The 19,105-nt window shown below is 50.4% G+C and overlaps 1 protein-coding gene across 1 annotated transcript; it reads right to left on the bottom strand.

The window, feature by feature from the left end:
• Positions 1-2,799: 2,799 nt before the first annotated feature.
• LOC120653605 (ethylene-responsive transcription factor 3-like) lies at positions 2,800-3,691 on the bottom strand. The gene has a single exon (XM_039931313.1). The coding sequence runs from the start codon at positions 3,689-3,691 to the stop codon at positions 2,846-2,848; it is 846 nt and encodes a 281-aa protein (XP_039787247.1). The 3' UTR covers positions 2,800-2,845.
• Between the last annotated feature and the right edge of the window lie 15,414 nt (positions 3,692-19,105).

The raw sequence follows: 19,105 nt of genomic DNA on the forward strand, positions 1-19,105 counted from the left end.
GAGATGCGAATCGGGGGGGGGGGGGGGGGGGGGGGGGGGGGGGGAGGAACGCGAGCCATCTCCCGCCTGTTTAGTCCCAACGCCGTTTCTTTTGCCTGGAGGCGGGCCCAAATAACATGGTCGTTGGATTGCTTTCGGATGGCTCAGATGGACAGCATGTCACAGCGTGACATGCCAACAGCATGTCACTGAGGGTGTGTTTAGCATCACTGTTGCAAATCATTGATTAAGTAGGCTTATTAGATTCGTCTCGCGATTTACAACCCATCCATGCAAAAAATTTATAAATAGACTTCATTTAGTATTTCAAATTAGCAAGATTCTTTTTCACTTTAATACGTTTACGGCTTTTTTGCGTTTACGGGGTGGAACTAAACACACCCTGAATCTGAGTCCATCTCCACCCCTGCCGCGCCCCCGAGGGGGGAAAGTTGGGTTTCTTGACTTCACTCTGCAATCACGCGATATCAGCCGTCGATCCGTGATCCTACGATGCTCCCGTGCTAGCGCTCGCGCGCGGCTCTCCTAGCCGCTGGCTCTTTCTCGCAGCTCTCGTGGCCGACGGCTCGCTCTCCACGTCAACTCATCCCCCCGCCTCCTCCCTCGTCCCCTGCGCCGCGGGCTCGCGTCCCGGCGAGGCGCCGCCGTGGGAGCGCCCGATCCTCACCGCCCAGCCTCCTCCCTCATAGGCCTTCCCTGATGGAGAGGATCAAGCGCAGCGGCAAGAGCGCAAGGGACGGCCCGCTGCTGTTTGGCACCCAATTGATGAAGCACGAAGGGAAAGACGACGAACTGGTGGTTGAAGCCACACCACAAGGAGCAAAGCAATCTTCCCATCAGAGTCCCAGGAAAAGCAGCTGCCGACGGCCGTTCAGGTGGACAAGGCCAAGCTCTACTGCTCCATGTGCGCTGCTTGTTGACGCCTCCCATCTACTAGGTCGGGTTCATGATTTGATTTCTGTGTGCAAGCTTAGCTTCCCTCATCTCTGCAATCTGCGCACATAATTTCGATTCCTAGTGGTTCATGGTCATCATCTCCTGTTGGCGTGCAGTGTGCGGTGGGGCACCTAGCGAGCTGCAGCTGCCGCGTCAAGCTCCCGGGCCGCCATTGCCGGACCTGCAGCGACCGCGGCACCGCCTCCTCCGCCTACGCGCACTGTCCTGGCCTCGACTTCTTCTTCGCCGACCTCCGCGTGCCGTGCGACTTCGAGCAGTACGACTGCAGGGCCTATGTCCCCTACTTCCGCGGCGCCAACCACGGCTGCAGCTCCCTTCTCTGCTCGCCGCGGAGGCGCGGACGCTAGCCGCCCACCTCGCCGTCAACCACTAGTGGGCCCTCCACGACTTCGCCTACGGCACACCGCTTCCGGTCGCCGTGCCCTTGCCCGCGGCGGCGCCATCCTCGGCCCCGACACGGGACCTCCGGCTACTGCGCGGGACGACGCGTCGCTGTTCCTAATGGCCGCGGGCCCGTTGGGCGGCGGCGCGCCGGTGTCGGTGGTGCTCGTCCAGGCCACGGCCAGCCCTCCGGCGGTACGCGTGCACCTTCTATACGAACCCGCCCCCGGGCGCGGCGGTGCCTCGCCGGGACGCGAGCCCGCGGCGCAGGGGACGAGGGAGGAGGCAGGGGATGAGTTGCCGAGGAGAGCGAGCCGTCGCCCACGAGAGCCGCGAGAAAGAGCCAGCGGCTAGGAGAGCCGCGCGCGAGCACTAGCACGGGAGCATCGTAGGATCATGGGTCGACAGTTGATATCGTGTGACTGCAGAGTGAAGTCAAGAAGCCCGACTGCAGAGGATCTGTTTCCCCGAGGGGGAGGATGGCGTGGGCTCGACGCGCAACAGCGCGAGCGGCCCGACGCGCGAGGTTCATGGCGGTGACAGCCACCGTGGTGAGGACGACAAGCGCGGCGAGGGCCGCAGCAGCCCCCGCCGCGATGGGAGCCGTCATGCCGAGGAGGGAGGCTCGGGCGCCGGCCGCGCCGCCGCCGGTGTTCACTGGGAACGCAAGGGCCCACATGGCACGAGCTCGCCGATGGCAGGGCGTGGTGGCAGCACGGTGTCCAGAGCGGGAGGGCGCTGGTGCGGCAGAGCACAGGATCCGACGGTGGGGGCGGCGGCCGATGAAGGTGGCGGTGGCGCGGGAGGAGGGCGAGCAGGACGAGGCGCGAGGGCGGGAGTGGCGTGGGAACGACGAGCGCGGGAAGGAGGACTGGGAACGTGGGATCAGGATTTCGGGACTTGTCGAGTGACGGCGGCTCGGCAAATATGAAGGAGGGGCGCCGTATCCCGAGGGGGTTGGCGAGTCACGGTAGATGAATAGTCTGTTTGACCATTAGTTTTGGTCTATTTCCAAATTTTAACTATACATTTTGATTTTGAGAACAAGATGGAGGCTTGTGGTCTCCGGTTTGAATTTTGAAGCATGCGATTGAATTAACTAATTAGATTTCAATGGATTTCTTTGCTATCAATTCATGTGTCCGTGAAATTCATTTCCTATGTTGATGGCGCATGAACCAAACATAAAAACATAATGCATGACGCGTGCTGCTGAAATCCATCGAAAACAAGCTTCGGTCCGATGCAATCGGCAGCGCCCAGCACACAAATTCTCCCAAGTCCCAGGTGAACAACTACAGCTACAGACACACCACCACGCAGATAAACATATCGTCGATCTACTAGCAGCCAAGATATTTGATAAGATAAAGCCATGGAATTAAGCCAAAAGGAGCCATGAGTCAAAAGCTAGCCGTCGTGAAAAGCCAAACGGAGCTATGTCCCTGTGTCCCACTCCGATGCATGCAATCCATGCGTGCATCGCACGAGCGCGCTGGCCGAGCCATCAGCCCTGCCGGCGGCCGCGGCGCGTGGCGGCGGGCGGCGCGGGCACCACGTCCAGGAACGCCCGGTACTGGATCATGTCCTCGAGCAGGCCCTGCGGCATCACGCCAGCCTCGTCGGCGTCGTCGCCCGCGCAAGGGGAAGCCACGCCAAGCGCCTCGGGCGGATCCTGGTCCGCCGTCACCGCGTCGGCGCCGCCCAGCTCCATGCGCGGCACCAGGCCCGGGTAGAAGCCGTGCAGCGCGTCCTGCAGCAGCCCCGCGTCCGGCGGCCCGCTCCGCAGGACGCGGGCCCAGACGTCCATGTCCACGGACGCCGCTGCGGGAGACGAGGCGACGGCAGGGGACGAGGCGGTGGGGCGTGGCGCCGGCGCCGGCGGGGGAGGCCGGGCAGGAGAGGGGTGTCCGTGGTGCCCGGCGTGGTGGAGCAGGCGGCAGCCGTGGTGGGAGGAGCTCATGAGGAGGTTGTGCACGAGGATGGGGTCGAGCGGGCCCGCGCCGGCCGCCACCTGCGGCGCGCCCCACGCCCAGTAGGCCGCTGCCGTGGCGTGGACGGGGAAGTTGGTGCGCGCCTTGTTGCCGCGGATGGCGCGCGCGGCGATGTCGTAGGCGCAGGCGGCCTCCTCGGCCGTGTTGAAGGTGCCGAGCCACCGCCGCTCCTTGGACATGGGGTCCCGGATCTCCGCCGCGAACCGGCCCCACGGCCGGCGCCGCACGCCGCGGTACCGCGCACCCTTGGGTGACGCGTCCCCGTCCACGTCGACGTCCATGACCCCGGGCGGCGTCGGGCGCTTGCTCCGGTGGTGGTGCTGGCTGTGGGTGTGGGCGTAGAGGTGCGCGCCCTCCATGGCTTGACGCGCGGCGCGGAGCGCTCCGGAGGCGAAGCGATCGATCGAGATGGCGTTCGGCGTTGCAGCCGGTGGCGAGCGAGGATGAGTGGGCATCCAGGTGGACTGGGTGCGCTACTTATAGAGGGGAAGCGCAAGAGGCAGGGTTGTCGTCTCTACTCATGCCCTGGTCTGGCGGCGCTATGGACCATTGCCATGGAGCCGTGGCCATTGGCACGATCATTCTGTGCAAAAGAATCGTTACACTCCAACGCTTCTTTTTGCAGCGGGAGGACATTGGGCACGCGAGCTTCACAATCTCAACATCTCCTGTAGTCGTTAGCACTTGGCACTGTCATATCACTGTAGTGGCATTGGTCCGAAGGTGTGAATCGAGAAGCACCGATGAATTGTAGCTTGTTTACGTTCCTTCAGATTAGTGACTGAATATTTTGCAACTCCTTTGTAATTCTTGTTTTTTGAAAGAAAATTGTAATTTTTGTTCTTGGCTGCTTTCTCAGTTTGTTCATCTCTCCTGCTTCTTGTACTCCCTGCTCCTCCAGGCGCTGCATGTACTTGGCTTTCAGTAGGTAGGGATCTTCCCCCGAAGTTCGTCAAAAATATAATAGTGAGTGAATGCATTTTAGATTTAGCGCAAAACGAACAACTCGTAGAACTAAAACATATGGGGTCAGCGTACAACCCTCTTAGGCTCTATTTTTTTATTAAGTACAAGACTTTCGCCAATAGTATTTTTAGTTGGCAAAATAGGCAATTTCATCATTCAACTATTGAACATGGGTTAAGTTCATCTCTCAAATTACAATTGGACCAATTTAGTCCCCGGGCTTTTATTTTGGGATTCAATCTCGTGCTTCATCCCAGATGGTTGTCCACGTTGGTCCAATTGAAAGTTGAGAATAAATTGGACCCTTCATTAGGACAAGACTTTCACCAGTAGTTACTCGATCAATCAATAAGATGTTTGTTTGATACGAATTCATAGTCTTGGGAAATTTTCAATACAAATCTAGTAGCATCAGTTTGATAACAACAAAATAAATTTTGGTTAAAGTGTTGTCCAAACAAAACCAAATTAGCATTGCATTTTCAAGACAGATCTATATGTCATTTAAATGATATAGTAGTTAAATTTCTGGCACTGTTCAAAGAAACAGGCGGTTGTTGCCAAGGAATTTTTCTACCAAAAGGGATTACAGGCTTTAACCAACTAGTATGGATTTTGGACTAGTACAGATATATAACACTACAAGAAATCATTTAATATGTGACGGATTTTGCATGACATTCTCAGAGAACGTCATGGATTCGCTGTTATGTGTACCAAGCCCAAAAAGCGTGACGTTTTATAAATTTCGTCACAGTCCGGCCCAGAACACTGCGACGTTTTAGCAAATTCATCATGAACAGCAAACTAAAGTCCAGAACAACGTGACGTAAACAAATTCGTCACAAAATGGAAAAAATTAAAAATTGCAAAGGCCAAAGCTCAACCTTGGAACCTCTTAACCTAAATGTTTTAAACTTTCCATTGAACCTAAATGTTTTAAACTTTTCAAATTCAAAGAGGTTCCGAATGGAGTTCGAATATTTTTTGAGTTCAAAACCTTGTTCAAAAGTCTCTAAACCTTTTAGTCTGTTCCGAGCCTAAACCACCTATTTTTCTTCCTCACCTTGGTCTTTTTCGCTTGGCCCAAACAATCAGCAGAGCTGGGCCGCTCGCGGCCCATTTCCTTCCCTGCGATCTCCACCTGGGCCTAAAGCCCAGTCAGCCTCGAAGCCCAGCACCCCACCTCCCTTACCTGCTGACGCCGAAGGCGCAAATCGCCAGTGCGCCAACGCTCCCGCCGCTGATGATCTGGTCCCACCTGTCGGCGCCCCTTCTCCCAGCCTTCCTTCTTCCCCGTTACAGAGGACACCGCCGGTCTCAAAAAAAAAGGACGCCGCCGCCGGGTCCTGGAGCATGAATCACGCGCCTCCCCCTTGTATCCCGCCCGCGTGGACCCGACATGCGTGGTCCAAATGAAGAACACAAAAGAGCTAGCTTTCTCTTTTATAATCTGAAATTAAAACTTGTAACTTGTATTTCTTCGTCATTGAGACTCAAAATTTGATGATTTTTTCCTAAATTTTTCTAAAAACAATATCTTTCATTCCATGGCATTTGTTTTGATATTAATCATCATTTCTTGGATCGCTTTTAAATAGCTTATTTCCTTGCACTTTAGTAGATAATAGAAACACATGTTCTTGATGAACAAATTGTAATATAACTTTATATTTTCTAATGTTATACTAAACATAAGGTTGTGTCCAAATTTTAAGTTCACAAGAGTTCAAAAATATTGGGAGGTATTCAAATCTCAAAGTTTGACTTGAGTTGTATGAAACAATATGAGAGATCCATCCATTTTATGAACAATGTATACACCAACTTTTTTAAAAGTTTATGAAACTTTGATGTCAAGATTATACACCAATAAAATGACCATATGGCAATTTGCAAAATATTTGGAGAAGTTTTTGTTATAATTATGATTATTTCATAATAAAGTTGCAAGTAGAAGTTTGAATTATCACTAGCAAACATTTGAATTTCTCATCTATTTTCAGGATATGAGCCAAAATGAAACATATATTCTTATAACATATTTTTGTTTAATTTTTAAAATACTATTTGAGACACATGTAATTCAAATTATAATTACTTTGAATAATCTATAGAAATTCGTTTAAACTGATAAAATAATAAATGACTTAGATTTTTTTTAAACTTCTACAATAGAACTTATATGTTGAAAATCATATATAAAAAATGTATTTGGGTATATACGGTAATTATATTTGTATGTTACTTCACAATGATGCAGTAAAATGAAAAAGAAAAGAAAAAATGTTAAGGACAAAAGAAATAAAACAAGGCCCATTTTGGCCCAACGGCCTGCTATTTTCAGCCGTCCATCATGATCCGATGGCTCCGATCGCATTGCAATTGTATATAATCTGCGTCTCCACCCCTATCCTAAACCTAACCCTAGCTTTTGCTCCTCCCCCTCCCGCACACTACTCACCCCGGCCGCCTCCACGACTCCACCTGCACCTGCTTGCTCGCTCCCTCTCCGTGGGCAGGCAGAGCGCATCGGCGGGGGTCCAGCGGCGATGGTGAGGCGCTCATGTCCCCTGGCCCGATGGCAAGGACGTGCTGCGGTGGCCTCCCTATCGGAGCCGGGACTGGGGTGAGGTGGGGCGCCGCGAGGAGGGAGCAGGGGCGGCTGGGTGCGAGACTGGGGCCAGGATGCCCCTTTCCCCTTAGATTCAGATTCGTGCGCCGCTCATCTCTCCCTTCCCCGACGCCTCCCTCCACCTCCTCCATAGTCGCCGCGATGCCTCCCTCCCCACAGACACCTCCTGACGGGCGGCCAGATCCCCTAACGGTAGCCACATCCCCGGCCATCTGCCCCTTGTGGGATGTGGAGAGGCAGGTGGTGTTCTTTTTCCTTTCTCGATTCAATTTCTGCTAGCGATTCATGCATGTGCACCTTCCCTTTTGAGGTTATTGCGCCTGATGCTTCTGATTTGACAGGCGGGCAGGTGTCACAGAACAGTCCAAATAATACCGATCAAGTGCACTAAGTAACCATTAAACTTAAACCTCCGCTACTGCACTTCACCAGTACACCCAGACTGCCTGCTTTAACCAGGATCGATTACACGGGAACTCTCGCCAAAAGACGAGCACAGGTGATTACAAGCAACAAAAGTTTTCAAACTTAACTTGCAACCAGAGTTAAACAAAAGTCTCCAAATTAATTTACAATAAAGTTTTACAAGGCAGAGTTACATTTCAAATACAGAGTTCAAACACAGCGGAAAAATACAAACAGGTTTGAAACAAGCTTCAAAATACCGTACGGTAGATAACGTCGATGACAAAAGACGGGCTTCACATCTTGCCCACTGATGTGAGGCTCACCTGCCTTCACTTCACGGAGAAAACAGAACCCACTCGACCGTCCAACCTGGAGGAAGAGGCTGACCACTCCAGGACGCACTGATTTTCTCGAAGTCTTCCGGAAGATAGCATGCTCAGAAGGGTTACAACCAAACCCTGAGTATTCTAATACTCAGCAAGGCTTACCCGTCTATGGGTATACTTAGCCCATTACCTAGACATGCACAGCTCTTTGGCTCTGGAGTTATTTTGCTGAAAAGCTACTAATACTGGATCCTTTATATATTTTAGCTCCAATTGTGTTGATAGCTAGAAACTAGGTTTGCCTAATTCTCTAGAGCACACATGGTTAATCATATTATCTTTTCAAGAACATCAACATAAAGTCCAACTTTTCTCTTTCTGCCTTTCAATCCTTACTACGATGCGACGCATTGACCAAGGCTCTCATATCCGCGAGTCACGGCGAATCGATCCGATTTAACCTTGCAAGGTGGACCTAACTCACACGACACGTGAAAACCCCGTCGGGCCACACACGTCAACTGTTCCCATAATTACCCCGAAGTCTGAATCAAGCCCGCAAACACCCGGATGATGAGCCCCGCACGTGCGAACACCCGGTGAACCCGTGGGCTACTTCACCATCCGTCAACCCTACCCAGCATCGCAGGTCGAGACCCAGATTCCGACGCAATTAAGGTAATTAGCTTACCGGTTTCGACTACCTCCTACTCCCGGCATGCGGTTAGTACTGTTCAATCCTCAGTCAAAGGGCCAACAACGGAACGGTCCTCAATCGACACAGGCGGAGGCTCAATTTTCTTTACTCAACAACCATGTCCAACTTTCCCTCCGCCTGGTCTCCAATTTCCTTCTCATTGCATTAATTCTCAAAACACTGCCTGAAGTAACAACCCTATATCTCGCGGGTGACAGGAAATCACCCGTCTTCTACCGGTTTACTTAAGCATAGCGGTGCTAATGATAACTGCACTAGAAAGGACACTGGTTATTCAAGATTATGCATCTATGGTTCCAATCAATTCCTCAAATGTAAATGCACAATACTTTAATATAACATGGAGTAATTAAAATAAGGGATATGCTCCGGGGCTTGCCTTGCAAGTCAGTGGGGTTAGCGATTTCTTTGGGAGCGTGTTCGACTGCGTCCTCCTGCTGCTCTCCCGTTTGCAGCTCCTGGATCGGCTCGGCAACCAGCTCGTAAGCGACTTCGGTGTCGGCGGCTACACGAGGAAAATATGCCATGCATGAGACTCAAGAAATGATGCAAAGCACTACTCACAACGAAAGATATGGACCAAACTCCAAAAGCGTCTACAGAGCAACCTTACAACTAGGGTTACGATAGCAATGGTTTAGAACGGATGTGCAGCTTTTGGTTCTAAGGCCTTTTTAGCCTGAAGTGTTTCCTATCAAGCAAAAGTTACGAACTCGCTTCGAAGGATTAACATAACTCTAGAGCAGCATGGATCAAAACAGGAGCTTGCTTGATTGAGATTACACATGCATGGAATCATTAACTAGCAACAAAAATTTATCGAAATGAAAAGAATCAAGCACTAATAGATCCACACACATGAACATAGGCTATGCACCTGAAACTTTTTCAGTGGACTACACATCCAAAGAGTAATCTACTGAATAAATTTCACAATTTTTAGAGCAGCGGAACACCCGGTATTAAATAACCTAGATTAAACACAAACCAAATTTTTAGCAGGGGCAAAAGTGACAATTCACCTGCACAAATATTTTACCTCTGAAGACCATGATTTTATAAACCTATCAAAATTTAGTTTGCATTTTTAGGATTTTTCTGAATTTTTGTAGAAATTATCAAACTTTTCAGCTGAAAACAACACGCTAGCGGCGGCGCAGGGCGGGAGGGAGGGGAGCTCCTCTGCTCTGCTTGGCCTGCCCGGCCACGCACGGCGGCGCGCCTGTGCGAGCGCGGCGGCCCTAGTCCGGCCGGCCGGCGGGGTAGCGCTAGCGGCTCGCGCGCGCAGGGAGGCCCGCGTGCTCGCGGCTGAGCAGGGCGCGCGTGGGGGCGGCCCAGGGCGGAGCCAGGCGGCGGCGCTAGCGCGGCGGCGGCAGCTCATGGCGGCGTGGGGTGGCGGCATCGTTCCGGCCGTGGCGGGGCAAGCCGGCCGCTGCGCTAGGCGGCGCAGCGCTCAGGGATGCTCGGCGGACTCGGGGCGCGCGGCGGCGGCGAGCAGGCTCGCGCGGGGGCGGCGGGCGCCGGCGGTGCAGCAGGGCATCCGCGGCGGCGCGGCGGCACTCCGGCTCCGGCGGTGCGGGATTCGAGCGGGGATGGAGTTGGGAAGGAAGAGGGGCGCGCGGAGAAGCTCACCGGCGACTCGATTGGAGCGGAGGGAGGTCGGGGAGGGGAGCTCGACGGCGAGGCAGAGCTTCGGCGTGGCAGAGCTTCGGCGCTAGGCGGCGCAGCGCTCAGGGATGCTCGGCGGACTCGCGGCGGCGCAGCAGCAATGGCGGTCGGTGACACAGGGGCCGATTCGGCCCGGGGTTGGCGCGAACGGGATCGGGGAGGGACGAAGGAGCTTCGGGGCGAGGTCGCGCGGCTTGGGGCGCGGGGAATCGAAGCACGGCGGCGAGAGGTGGCCAGAATCGGCACCGGCGCGGCGAGCGGCGTGCAGCTAGGGTTGCTCGGTGCCCTGCTCGCTCGAGGAAGAAGGGGGCGGAACGAAATGGATAGGGCTCAGGATAAGAACGGGTCCACGCGGAAGCCGAGGATCGCCGACGTCTGACGCGTGGCGACGCAAACGTCGATGGCCGGCGGCGAACCGAGCACAAACAGGGGAGTCCCAGTTGACCGAGATTGAGTGACTTTTAGACGACTTTGACCATCCAAATCTCGAAATTTGATATAAGAACTTGAAATTTGGCCAAAATAAAAGTTGTAGAGGACGAGAAAATCTACAACTTTGCTTTTGGGCGAAAGTTGAATTGAAGCTCGGATCAGAGACAAAAACGCGATCGAACACTGCTAAATCAACATTTACCGCGCGAACTCGATTAACACTAACGATTGCAATTAACCTTAACTAGCGAATCTAAGCTCATGATTAGCGCTCAGTAACACTGGGGTGTTACAGCCTTCCCCCCTTAGAGGAATCTCGTCCCGAGATTCACGCATGAGGAGAATATAAAGCGAGAAGGTTTAAAGATGAAGTACCTGGAGGGGCATTTAAAAAGTCCGGATATTTGGATCTCAGAAATTCTTCTTTCTCCCAAGTAGCTTCTTCTTCGGAGTGATTACTCCATTGAACTTTGTAGAATCGATTAGTTGTGCGACGAGTAATCCGATCCTTGATCCTTGCGATCAATAATCTTGATAGGATGCTCAGGATAAGTGAGATCAGACTCTAGTTGAATTGAGTCACTATCAATAGCTTCAGTTGGAATTCTCAAACACTTCTTCAGTTGTGACACATGAAAGATGTTATGAACTGCAGAAAGATTTGCTGGAAGATTTAAGCGATAAGCCACAGGACCGCATCGTTCCACAATTTTATATGGACCGATGTACCGGGGTGCTAATTTTCCTTTTACTCCAAATCTTTGAACACCTTTCCAAGGTGATACTTTTAAGTATACATGATCACCAACTTTAAAGACGAGTGGATCAGTCCTTTTGTCAGCGTAGCTCTTCTGCCGAGACTGCGCAATTTTCAAATTTCCTTGAATAAGACGGACTTGTTCTTCGGCTTCTTGAACCATGTCGGGACCAAAGATAGTCCTTTCACCTGCTTCTGACCAATTCAAAGGTGTTCGACATCGACGTCCGTATAAGGCTTCGAATGGTGCCATTTTGATGCTCTCTTGATAGCTATTGTTATAAGAAAATTCCGCTAATGGCAGACATTGATCCCATTTATGTGGATAAGCTAAAATACAAGCACGGAGCATATCTTCTAAAATCTGATTGATTCTCTCCGTCTGGCCATCTGTTTGAGGGTGGTAAGCAGAGCTGCGAATCACCCGAGTTCCTAAACAAGTATGCAATTGTTCCCAAAAACGAGCAGTGAATTGGCTTCCACGATCAGAGATGATAGTCTTGGGTATACCATGCAGGCATAAGATACGCTCAATGTATAACTCAGCATATCTTTTGGTGGAATAACGAGTACTGACTGGAATAAAATGTGCTGACTTGGTTAGTCTATCAACTACAACCCAAATCGAGTCGTAACCTTTTTGGGTCCGAGGTAATCCGACTATGAAATCCATACTAATATCTTCCCATTTCCATTCAGGAATACTTAAAGGCTGCAGAGTTCCTGCTGGCTTGAGATGACTAGCTTTAACTCTGTGACAGATGTCACACTCAGACACATATTTAGCGACTTCTCTTTTCATCCGAGTCCACCAAAATCGTTGTTTAAGGTCCTGATACATCTTGTTGCTACCAGGATGGATGGACAGTCGAGAAGTATGAGCTTCATCAAGAATTTGCTTTCGGAGTTCAAAATCCTTAGGTACCACTATTCGGTTCTTGAACCATAACACATTCTCACTATCTTGGTGGAAACAGTTTACTTTTGGATCTCCTTCTGATAATCTTCTTTGAATTTCCTTTACTCCTTTATCTTTCTTTTGTGCTTCGATGATCAGATCACGAAGAGTAGGAGTAAGTTCTAGATGAGCCAATGTGCCATGGGGTACATTGCTCAAGTTTAGTTTTTCCATCTCAAAACAGAGAGACTCACTCAAGGGTATAGCAGAGAGGCAATGACAGTGAGCCTTGCGGCTTAACGCATCAGCAACCACATTTGCTTTTCCTGGATGGTAGTGCACTTCGAGCTCATAATCTTTAATCAACTCGAGCCATCGTCTTTGACGCATGTTCAGATCAGATTGGGTGAAAAGATATTTGAGGCTCTTGTGATCTGTATAAATGTTACACTTCGTGCCCAGAAGATAATGTCGCCAGATCTTCAAAGAATGGACTACAGCTGCTAATTCCAGATCATGTGTGGGATAGTTCTCTTCGTGACGCTTGAGTGATCGAGAAGCATAAGCAATCACCCGATTCTCTTGCATTAGAACACAGCCAATTCCGGTGCCCGAAGCATCACAATAGACATCGAATGGCTTTGTAGTATCTGGTTGAGCTAAGATTGGTGCTAAGTAGAGTTCTTAGCTTCCGGAAAGCTGCCTCACATTGGTCACTCCAATGAAATTTAGTACCTTTCTTGAGAAGTTCTGTCATAGGTTTAGCAATTCTGGAAAATTCCGGTATGAACCGACGATAATAACCCGCTAAACCTAAGAAACTTCGGATTTCAGCCACTGAGGTTGGAGCCTTCCAGTTCAGTACATCCTGTACTTTACTGGGATCAACAGAGATACCCTCAGTCGTGATAACATGACCTAGAAATGGAACTTCCTTTAGCCAAAATTCGCACTTGCTAAGCTTAGCATATAGCTGATGTTCCCTGAGACGCTGGAGTACTATATGAAGATGCTGAGCATGTTCTTCTTCCGTCTTTGAATAGATTAAGATATCATCAATGAATACCACGACGAATTTATCCAGCTCTGGCATGAACACCGAATTCATGAGATACATGAAGTAGGCTGGAGCATTGGTTAATCCACAGGACATGACCAAATACTCATAAAGACCATAACGAGTGGAGAATGTTGTTTTTGGTATATCTGATGGCCGGATTTTGATTTGATGATAACCAGATCGAAGATCTATTTTCGAGAAGAACTTGGCACCGGCTAATTGATCAAAGAGAATATCAATGCGAGGAAGAGGGTATTTGTTTTTTATGGTGCCCGCATTCAAAGGTCGATAGTCCACACACAATCATAACCCATGATCTTTCTTTTTCACGAACAAGGCTGGACAACCCCATGGTGAAGCACTGGATCGGATAAAACCCTTTTCTAATAACTCTTGCAACTGAACTTTCAATTCAGCTAACTCACTTGGAGTCATTCTGTATGGTCTTCGAGATATGGGCGCTGTGCCGGGCTGTAACTCAATGACAAACTCAATATCCCGATCGGGAGGCATGCCTGGCAAGTCCTCCGGAAACACATCGGGGTATTCACAAACCACCGGAATTACTTCTAGAATCTTCCCCTCAAGATGGTATATGATAGTGGTTGGAATTTCACGCTGGGAAAGATGAATATTCAAAATGCCATGTGTGGAAGAGTTGATTCGGACAATGCGAGATGAAGTGTCAAGGATAACACGATGTTCCTCCATCCAATTCATTCCAAGAATGATATCTATTCCTTGGTTTGGAAGAACAATGAGACCGGTCTGGAAAACTTTCCCACCTAGGTCAAGGGATACACTCGGAACACACTGACCGGCTTTTAACGGTGCACCCGGTGCATGAATAATATATGGTCTCTTCATGTGTGTTACTTGTAAGTTGAGCCGTGCTACACATGCTTCGCTGATAAATGTATGAGATGCTCCGGAATCAAATAACACAACAACAGGGCGCTGGTTAACGGAGAACATACCCGTCATCACTTGAGTACCGTCAGTAATATCTTCCAATGTGGTGTAGTTTACACGACCCGTTTTGATAGGTACAGTCTTCTTCTTATTATGCTGGGTACTAGAAGTTGAAATTGGTGTAGGAGGCTGGTAATTGACTTGTCGGCGTGGCATGGGACATTCACGTGCAAAATGCCCAGGAAACCCACAGTTATAACAAGGATAGTTACTGGGGCGTACAAACTGCGAAGCGGGAGGTCTCTGCCCTTGCTGTGGCGCTGGGAGACGTGGTACCCACGACTGCTGCTGTGGCGGTCTAGCGACCCAACAGCCCTGCTGCGGTGGACGACTTGGAGCCTGCTGACTTCCTGTTTGTACTAGCTTGTACTTGTGGGGCGCACTGCTGGAAGATCCAACAGGTGCCTTCCTCTTTTTGTCTGCCTTATGAGCTAAGGTAGCATCTTCTTGAGTAATAGCCTTATTAACTAGCTCGGTAAAGTTGGCACAGGTTGTTAGAGCTAGTTTGTCTGGTATTCAGTCCCCTCCTGAAGCAATCCTGCCTCTTTTCATCACTATCCACATGAAAACCACCATACTGAGCCAACTGGTTGAAGGTTTAAGCATATTGAAGAACAGTATTGTTTCCTTGCTTCAATTCCAGGAACTCTGCCATTTTCCTTCTCATAAGACTAGTAGGAATATGATGGGCCTTGAATGCTGCCACAAACTCATTCCAAGTGAGACGCGCACCAGCGGGGAGTAGAGACTTGTGATTAACCCACCATATCTTCGCTGGGCCTCTCAGTTGTTGCGCTACAAAGGCGGCTTTGTCTACTTCTGTACAATTGAGGATACTGAACTTGTCCTCAATGGTGCGAATCCATGCATCGGCTTCAAGAGGATCATCTGCCTTGTGGAACAGAGGTGGTTGGGTGGCCAGAAAACCGACATAGTCAGTTTCTGCTGGTGGTGCTTGTCGACCCCTGTCGGCATTGTTTTGCACCAATTGCCTCATTAACTCGGTCTGCTCATTGCGGTCAGCGATAAGAGCCGCAATAGCTTGAGCCAAGGAGGGAGGTGGTTGTGGCTGTGCTCCGTGATTCTCATTTCCATGGTTGGCAGCGTGGTTATCACCCATCTGCAAAATAACCACCCTTGGTTAGCCATTCCGCTATCAGGGTTAATTCATGCAATAAAGAATGTGCATATCTAATATGAACACACGGCATGAATCATTTCCCTTGCGATATGGTTCACCAAGGAAAAATAAACCGACTTGCTTCGGTTGAAACCTCATATACTCAACTTGAACCACAGATTGGTAACTCGGGGTTGCACAACTATTAACTATGAAGCGATCAAGAAATAAAAATTTTGATGAGACGCAACCACAAACAACAACGCGATCAACCAACTCAAATATGACAGATGCATGCACGTTCTATCGTTTCTCACCCAAACAAGTACCAATTATGGTATACGAAGACGACTAGAGGCACAATTACGTACTCTGCCTATATATACTAGTCGTTCCTACGATCAAGGATTTCATAACGCGCTTAACAAAGTTAGTGTTCCTGCAGACAAACCAAGATAACAAGAGAGATATAATTATCCATTTCTGGACCCTTCGTGCCAGCACACACGAACGGCCCCCATGTGTCCTACGCCACACGGGTAACGCATATGCAGTTTCCCACATATTCACCCATACATTACCGTCCACTATAGAGACGGCACCCAAACGTTCGACGCTGAATGGGCAGCGCTGCATACGTCATAACAACGTATTCACTTCCCGTACACTCGCCTTACGGGACATCCAAGGGTAGATGTGTCCCAAGGGTCACGGTCATGGCCAACCGCATGACAGGTTTACATCTCGTAATATTGCCTTACGAAATGACCGTGATCACAATCACACGGTATGAAATCCGCACTCCATATCAGGCGGCAGATAGCGACAGGCTCGTTTGAATTGAGCCATATCACCTCCTCGTATGCTCATCATACGGGACCCGTGCACGTATGAAACACGTGGGCTATTCTAAGGACGATCAGAATGCTCACCTTGCTTACCTCAGCGTAGGTGCGTCGTTACAGAATAGTAGTTGTGCACAAAAGTAAGGTTTAACGAGAAGTAAATGCTGGAAGTGCTGGAATGAATAGATACTTAGATGCCTCCTAACTTATAACACATAATTAGGGCATACGAACTATCTATCCTATTCCTTGGCGCGTCTAGCGTCAACTTTTCGAAAAACCCAAAAATTTTGCAGTTAAGCACTCAAGTAATCACCCCCAGTGCAATTAGCTCTGATGCCAGCTGTCACAGAACAGTCCAAATAATACCGATCAAGTGCACTAAGTAACCATTAAACTTAAACCTCCGCTACTGCACTTCACCAGTACACCCAGACTGCCTGCTTTAACCAGGATCGATTACACGGGAACTCTCGCCAAAAGACGAGCACAGGTGATTACAAGCAACAAAAGTTTTCAAACTTAACTTGCAACCAGAGTTAAACAAAAGTCTCCAAATTAATTTACAATAAAGTTTTACAAGGCAGAGTTACATTTCAAATACAGAGTTCAAACACAGCGGAAAAATACAAATAGGTTTGAAACAAGCTTCAAAATACCGTACGGTAGATAACGTCGATGACAAAAGACGGGCTTCACATCTTGCCCACTGATGTGAGGCTCACCTGCCTTCACTTCACGGAGAAAACGGAACCCACTCGACCGTCCAACCTGGAGGAAGAGGCTGACCACTCCAGGACGCACTGATTTTCTCGAAGTCTTCCGGAAGATAGCCTGCTCAAAAGGATTATAACCAAACCCTGAGTATTCTAATACTCAGTAAGGCTTACCCGTCTATGGGTATACTTAGCCCATTACCTAGACATGCACAGCTCTTTGGCTCTGGAGTTATTTTGCTGAAAAGCTACTAATACTGGATCCTTTATATATTTTAGCTCCAATTGTGTTGATAGCTAGAAACTAGGTTTGCCTAATTCTCTAGAGCACACATGGTTAATCATATTATCTTTTCAAGAACATCAACATAAAGTCCAACTTTTCTCTTTCTGCCTTTCAATCCTTACTACGATGCGACGCATTGACCAAGGCTCTCATATCCGCGAGTCACGGCGAATCGATCCGATTTAACCTTGCAAGGTGGACCTAACTCACACGACACGTGAAAACCCCGTCGGGCCACACACGTCAACTGTTCCCATAATTACCCCGAAGTCTGAATCAAGCCCGCAAACACCCGGATGATGAGCCCCGCACGTGCGAACACCCGGTGAACCCGTGGGCTACTTCACCATCCGTCAACCCTACCCAGCATCGCAGGTCGAGACCCAGATTCCGACGCAATTAAGGTAATTAGCTTACCGGTTTCGACTACCTCCTACTCCCGGCATGCGGTTAGTACTGTTCAATCCTCAGTCAAAGGGCCAACAACGGAACGGTCCTCAATCGACACAGGCGGAGGCTCAATTTTCTTTACTCAACAACCATGTCCAACTTTCCCTCCGCCTGGTCTCCAATTTCCTTCTCATTGCATTAATTCTCAAAACACTGCCTGAAGTAACAACCCTATATCTCGCGGGTGACAGGAAATCACCCGTCTTCTACCGGTTTACTTAAGCATAGCGGTGCTAATGATAACTGCACTAGTAAGGACACTGGTTATTCAAGATTATGCATCTATGGTTCCAATCAATTCCTCAAACGTAAATGCACAATACTTTAATATAACATGGAGTAATTAAAATAAGGGATATGCTCCGGGGCTTGCCTTGCAAGTCAGTGGGGTTAGCGATTTCTTTGGGAGCGTGTTCGACTGCGTCCTCCTGCTGCTCTCCCGTTTGCAGCGGAACACCCGGTATTAAATAACCTAGATTAAACACAAACCAAATTTTTAGCAGGGGCAAAAGTGACAATTCACCTGCACAAATATTTTTCCTCTGAAGACCGTGATTTTATAAACCTATCAAAATTTAGTTTGCATTTTTAGGATTTTTCTGCATTTTTGTAGAAATTATCAAACTTTTCAGCTGAAAACAACAAAAAAGAAAAACAAAACTGGAGCCGTGGGCCCCACTCGTCATCCAAATAAAGGGAGGTAGGGGAGCTCCTCTGCTCTGCTTGGCCTGCCCGGCCACTCACGGCGGCGCGCCTGCGCGAGCGCGGCGGCCCTAGGCCGGCCGGCCGGCGGGGTAGCGCTAGCGGCTCGCGCGCACAGGGAGGCCCGCGCGCTCGCGGCTGAGCAGGGCGCGCGTGGGGGGGGCCAGGGCGGAGCCAGTCGGCGGCGCTAGCGCGGCGGCGGCAGCTCGTGGCGGCGCAGGGTGGCGGCGTCGTTCCGGCCGTGGCGGGGCAAGCCGGCTGCGGCGCTAGGCGGCGCAGCGCTCAGGGATGCTAGGCGAACTCGGGGCGCGCGGCGGCGGCGAGCAGGCTCGCGCGGGGGCAGCGCGCGGCGTGCGCCGGTGGCGCAGCAGGGCATCCGCGGCGGCGCGGCGGCGCTCCGGCTCCGGTGGTGTGGGATTCGAGCGGGGATGGAGTTGGGAAGGAAGAGGGGCGCGCGGAGAAGCTCACCGGCGACTCGATTGGAGCGGAGGGAGGTCGGGGAGGGGGGTTCGACGGCGAGGCAGAGCTTCGGCGCGGAGCAGCAATGGCGGTCGGTGACACAGGGGACGATTCGGCCCGGGGTTGGCGCGAACGGGTTCGGGGAGGGACGAAAGAGCTTCGGGGCGAGGTCGCGCGGCTTGGGGCACGGGGAATCGAAGCACAGCGGCGAGAAGTGGCCGGAATCGGCACCGGCGCGGCGAGCGGCGTGCAGCTAGGGTTGCTCGGTGCCCTGCTCGCTCGAGGAAGAAGGGGGCGGAACGAAATGGATAGGGCTCAGGATAAGAACAGGTCCACGCGGAAGCCGAGGATCGCC

The sequence above is a fragment of the Panicum virgatum genome, chromosome 1N (assembly GCF_016808335.1).
Source record: "Panicum virgatum strain AP13 chromosome 1N, P.virgatum_v5, whole genome shotgun sequence".
Lineage (NCBI taxonomy): Eukaryota > Viridiplantae > Streptophyta > Magnoliopsida > Poales > Poaceae > Panicum > Panicum virgatum.

Excerpts from the sequence above, each read along its gene's own strand:
- LOC120653605 (XM_039931313.1), bottom strand. The coding sequence starts at position 3,691 with ATGGAGGGCGCGCACCTCTACGCCCACACCCACAGCCAGCACCACCAC.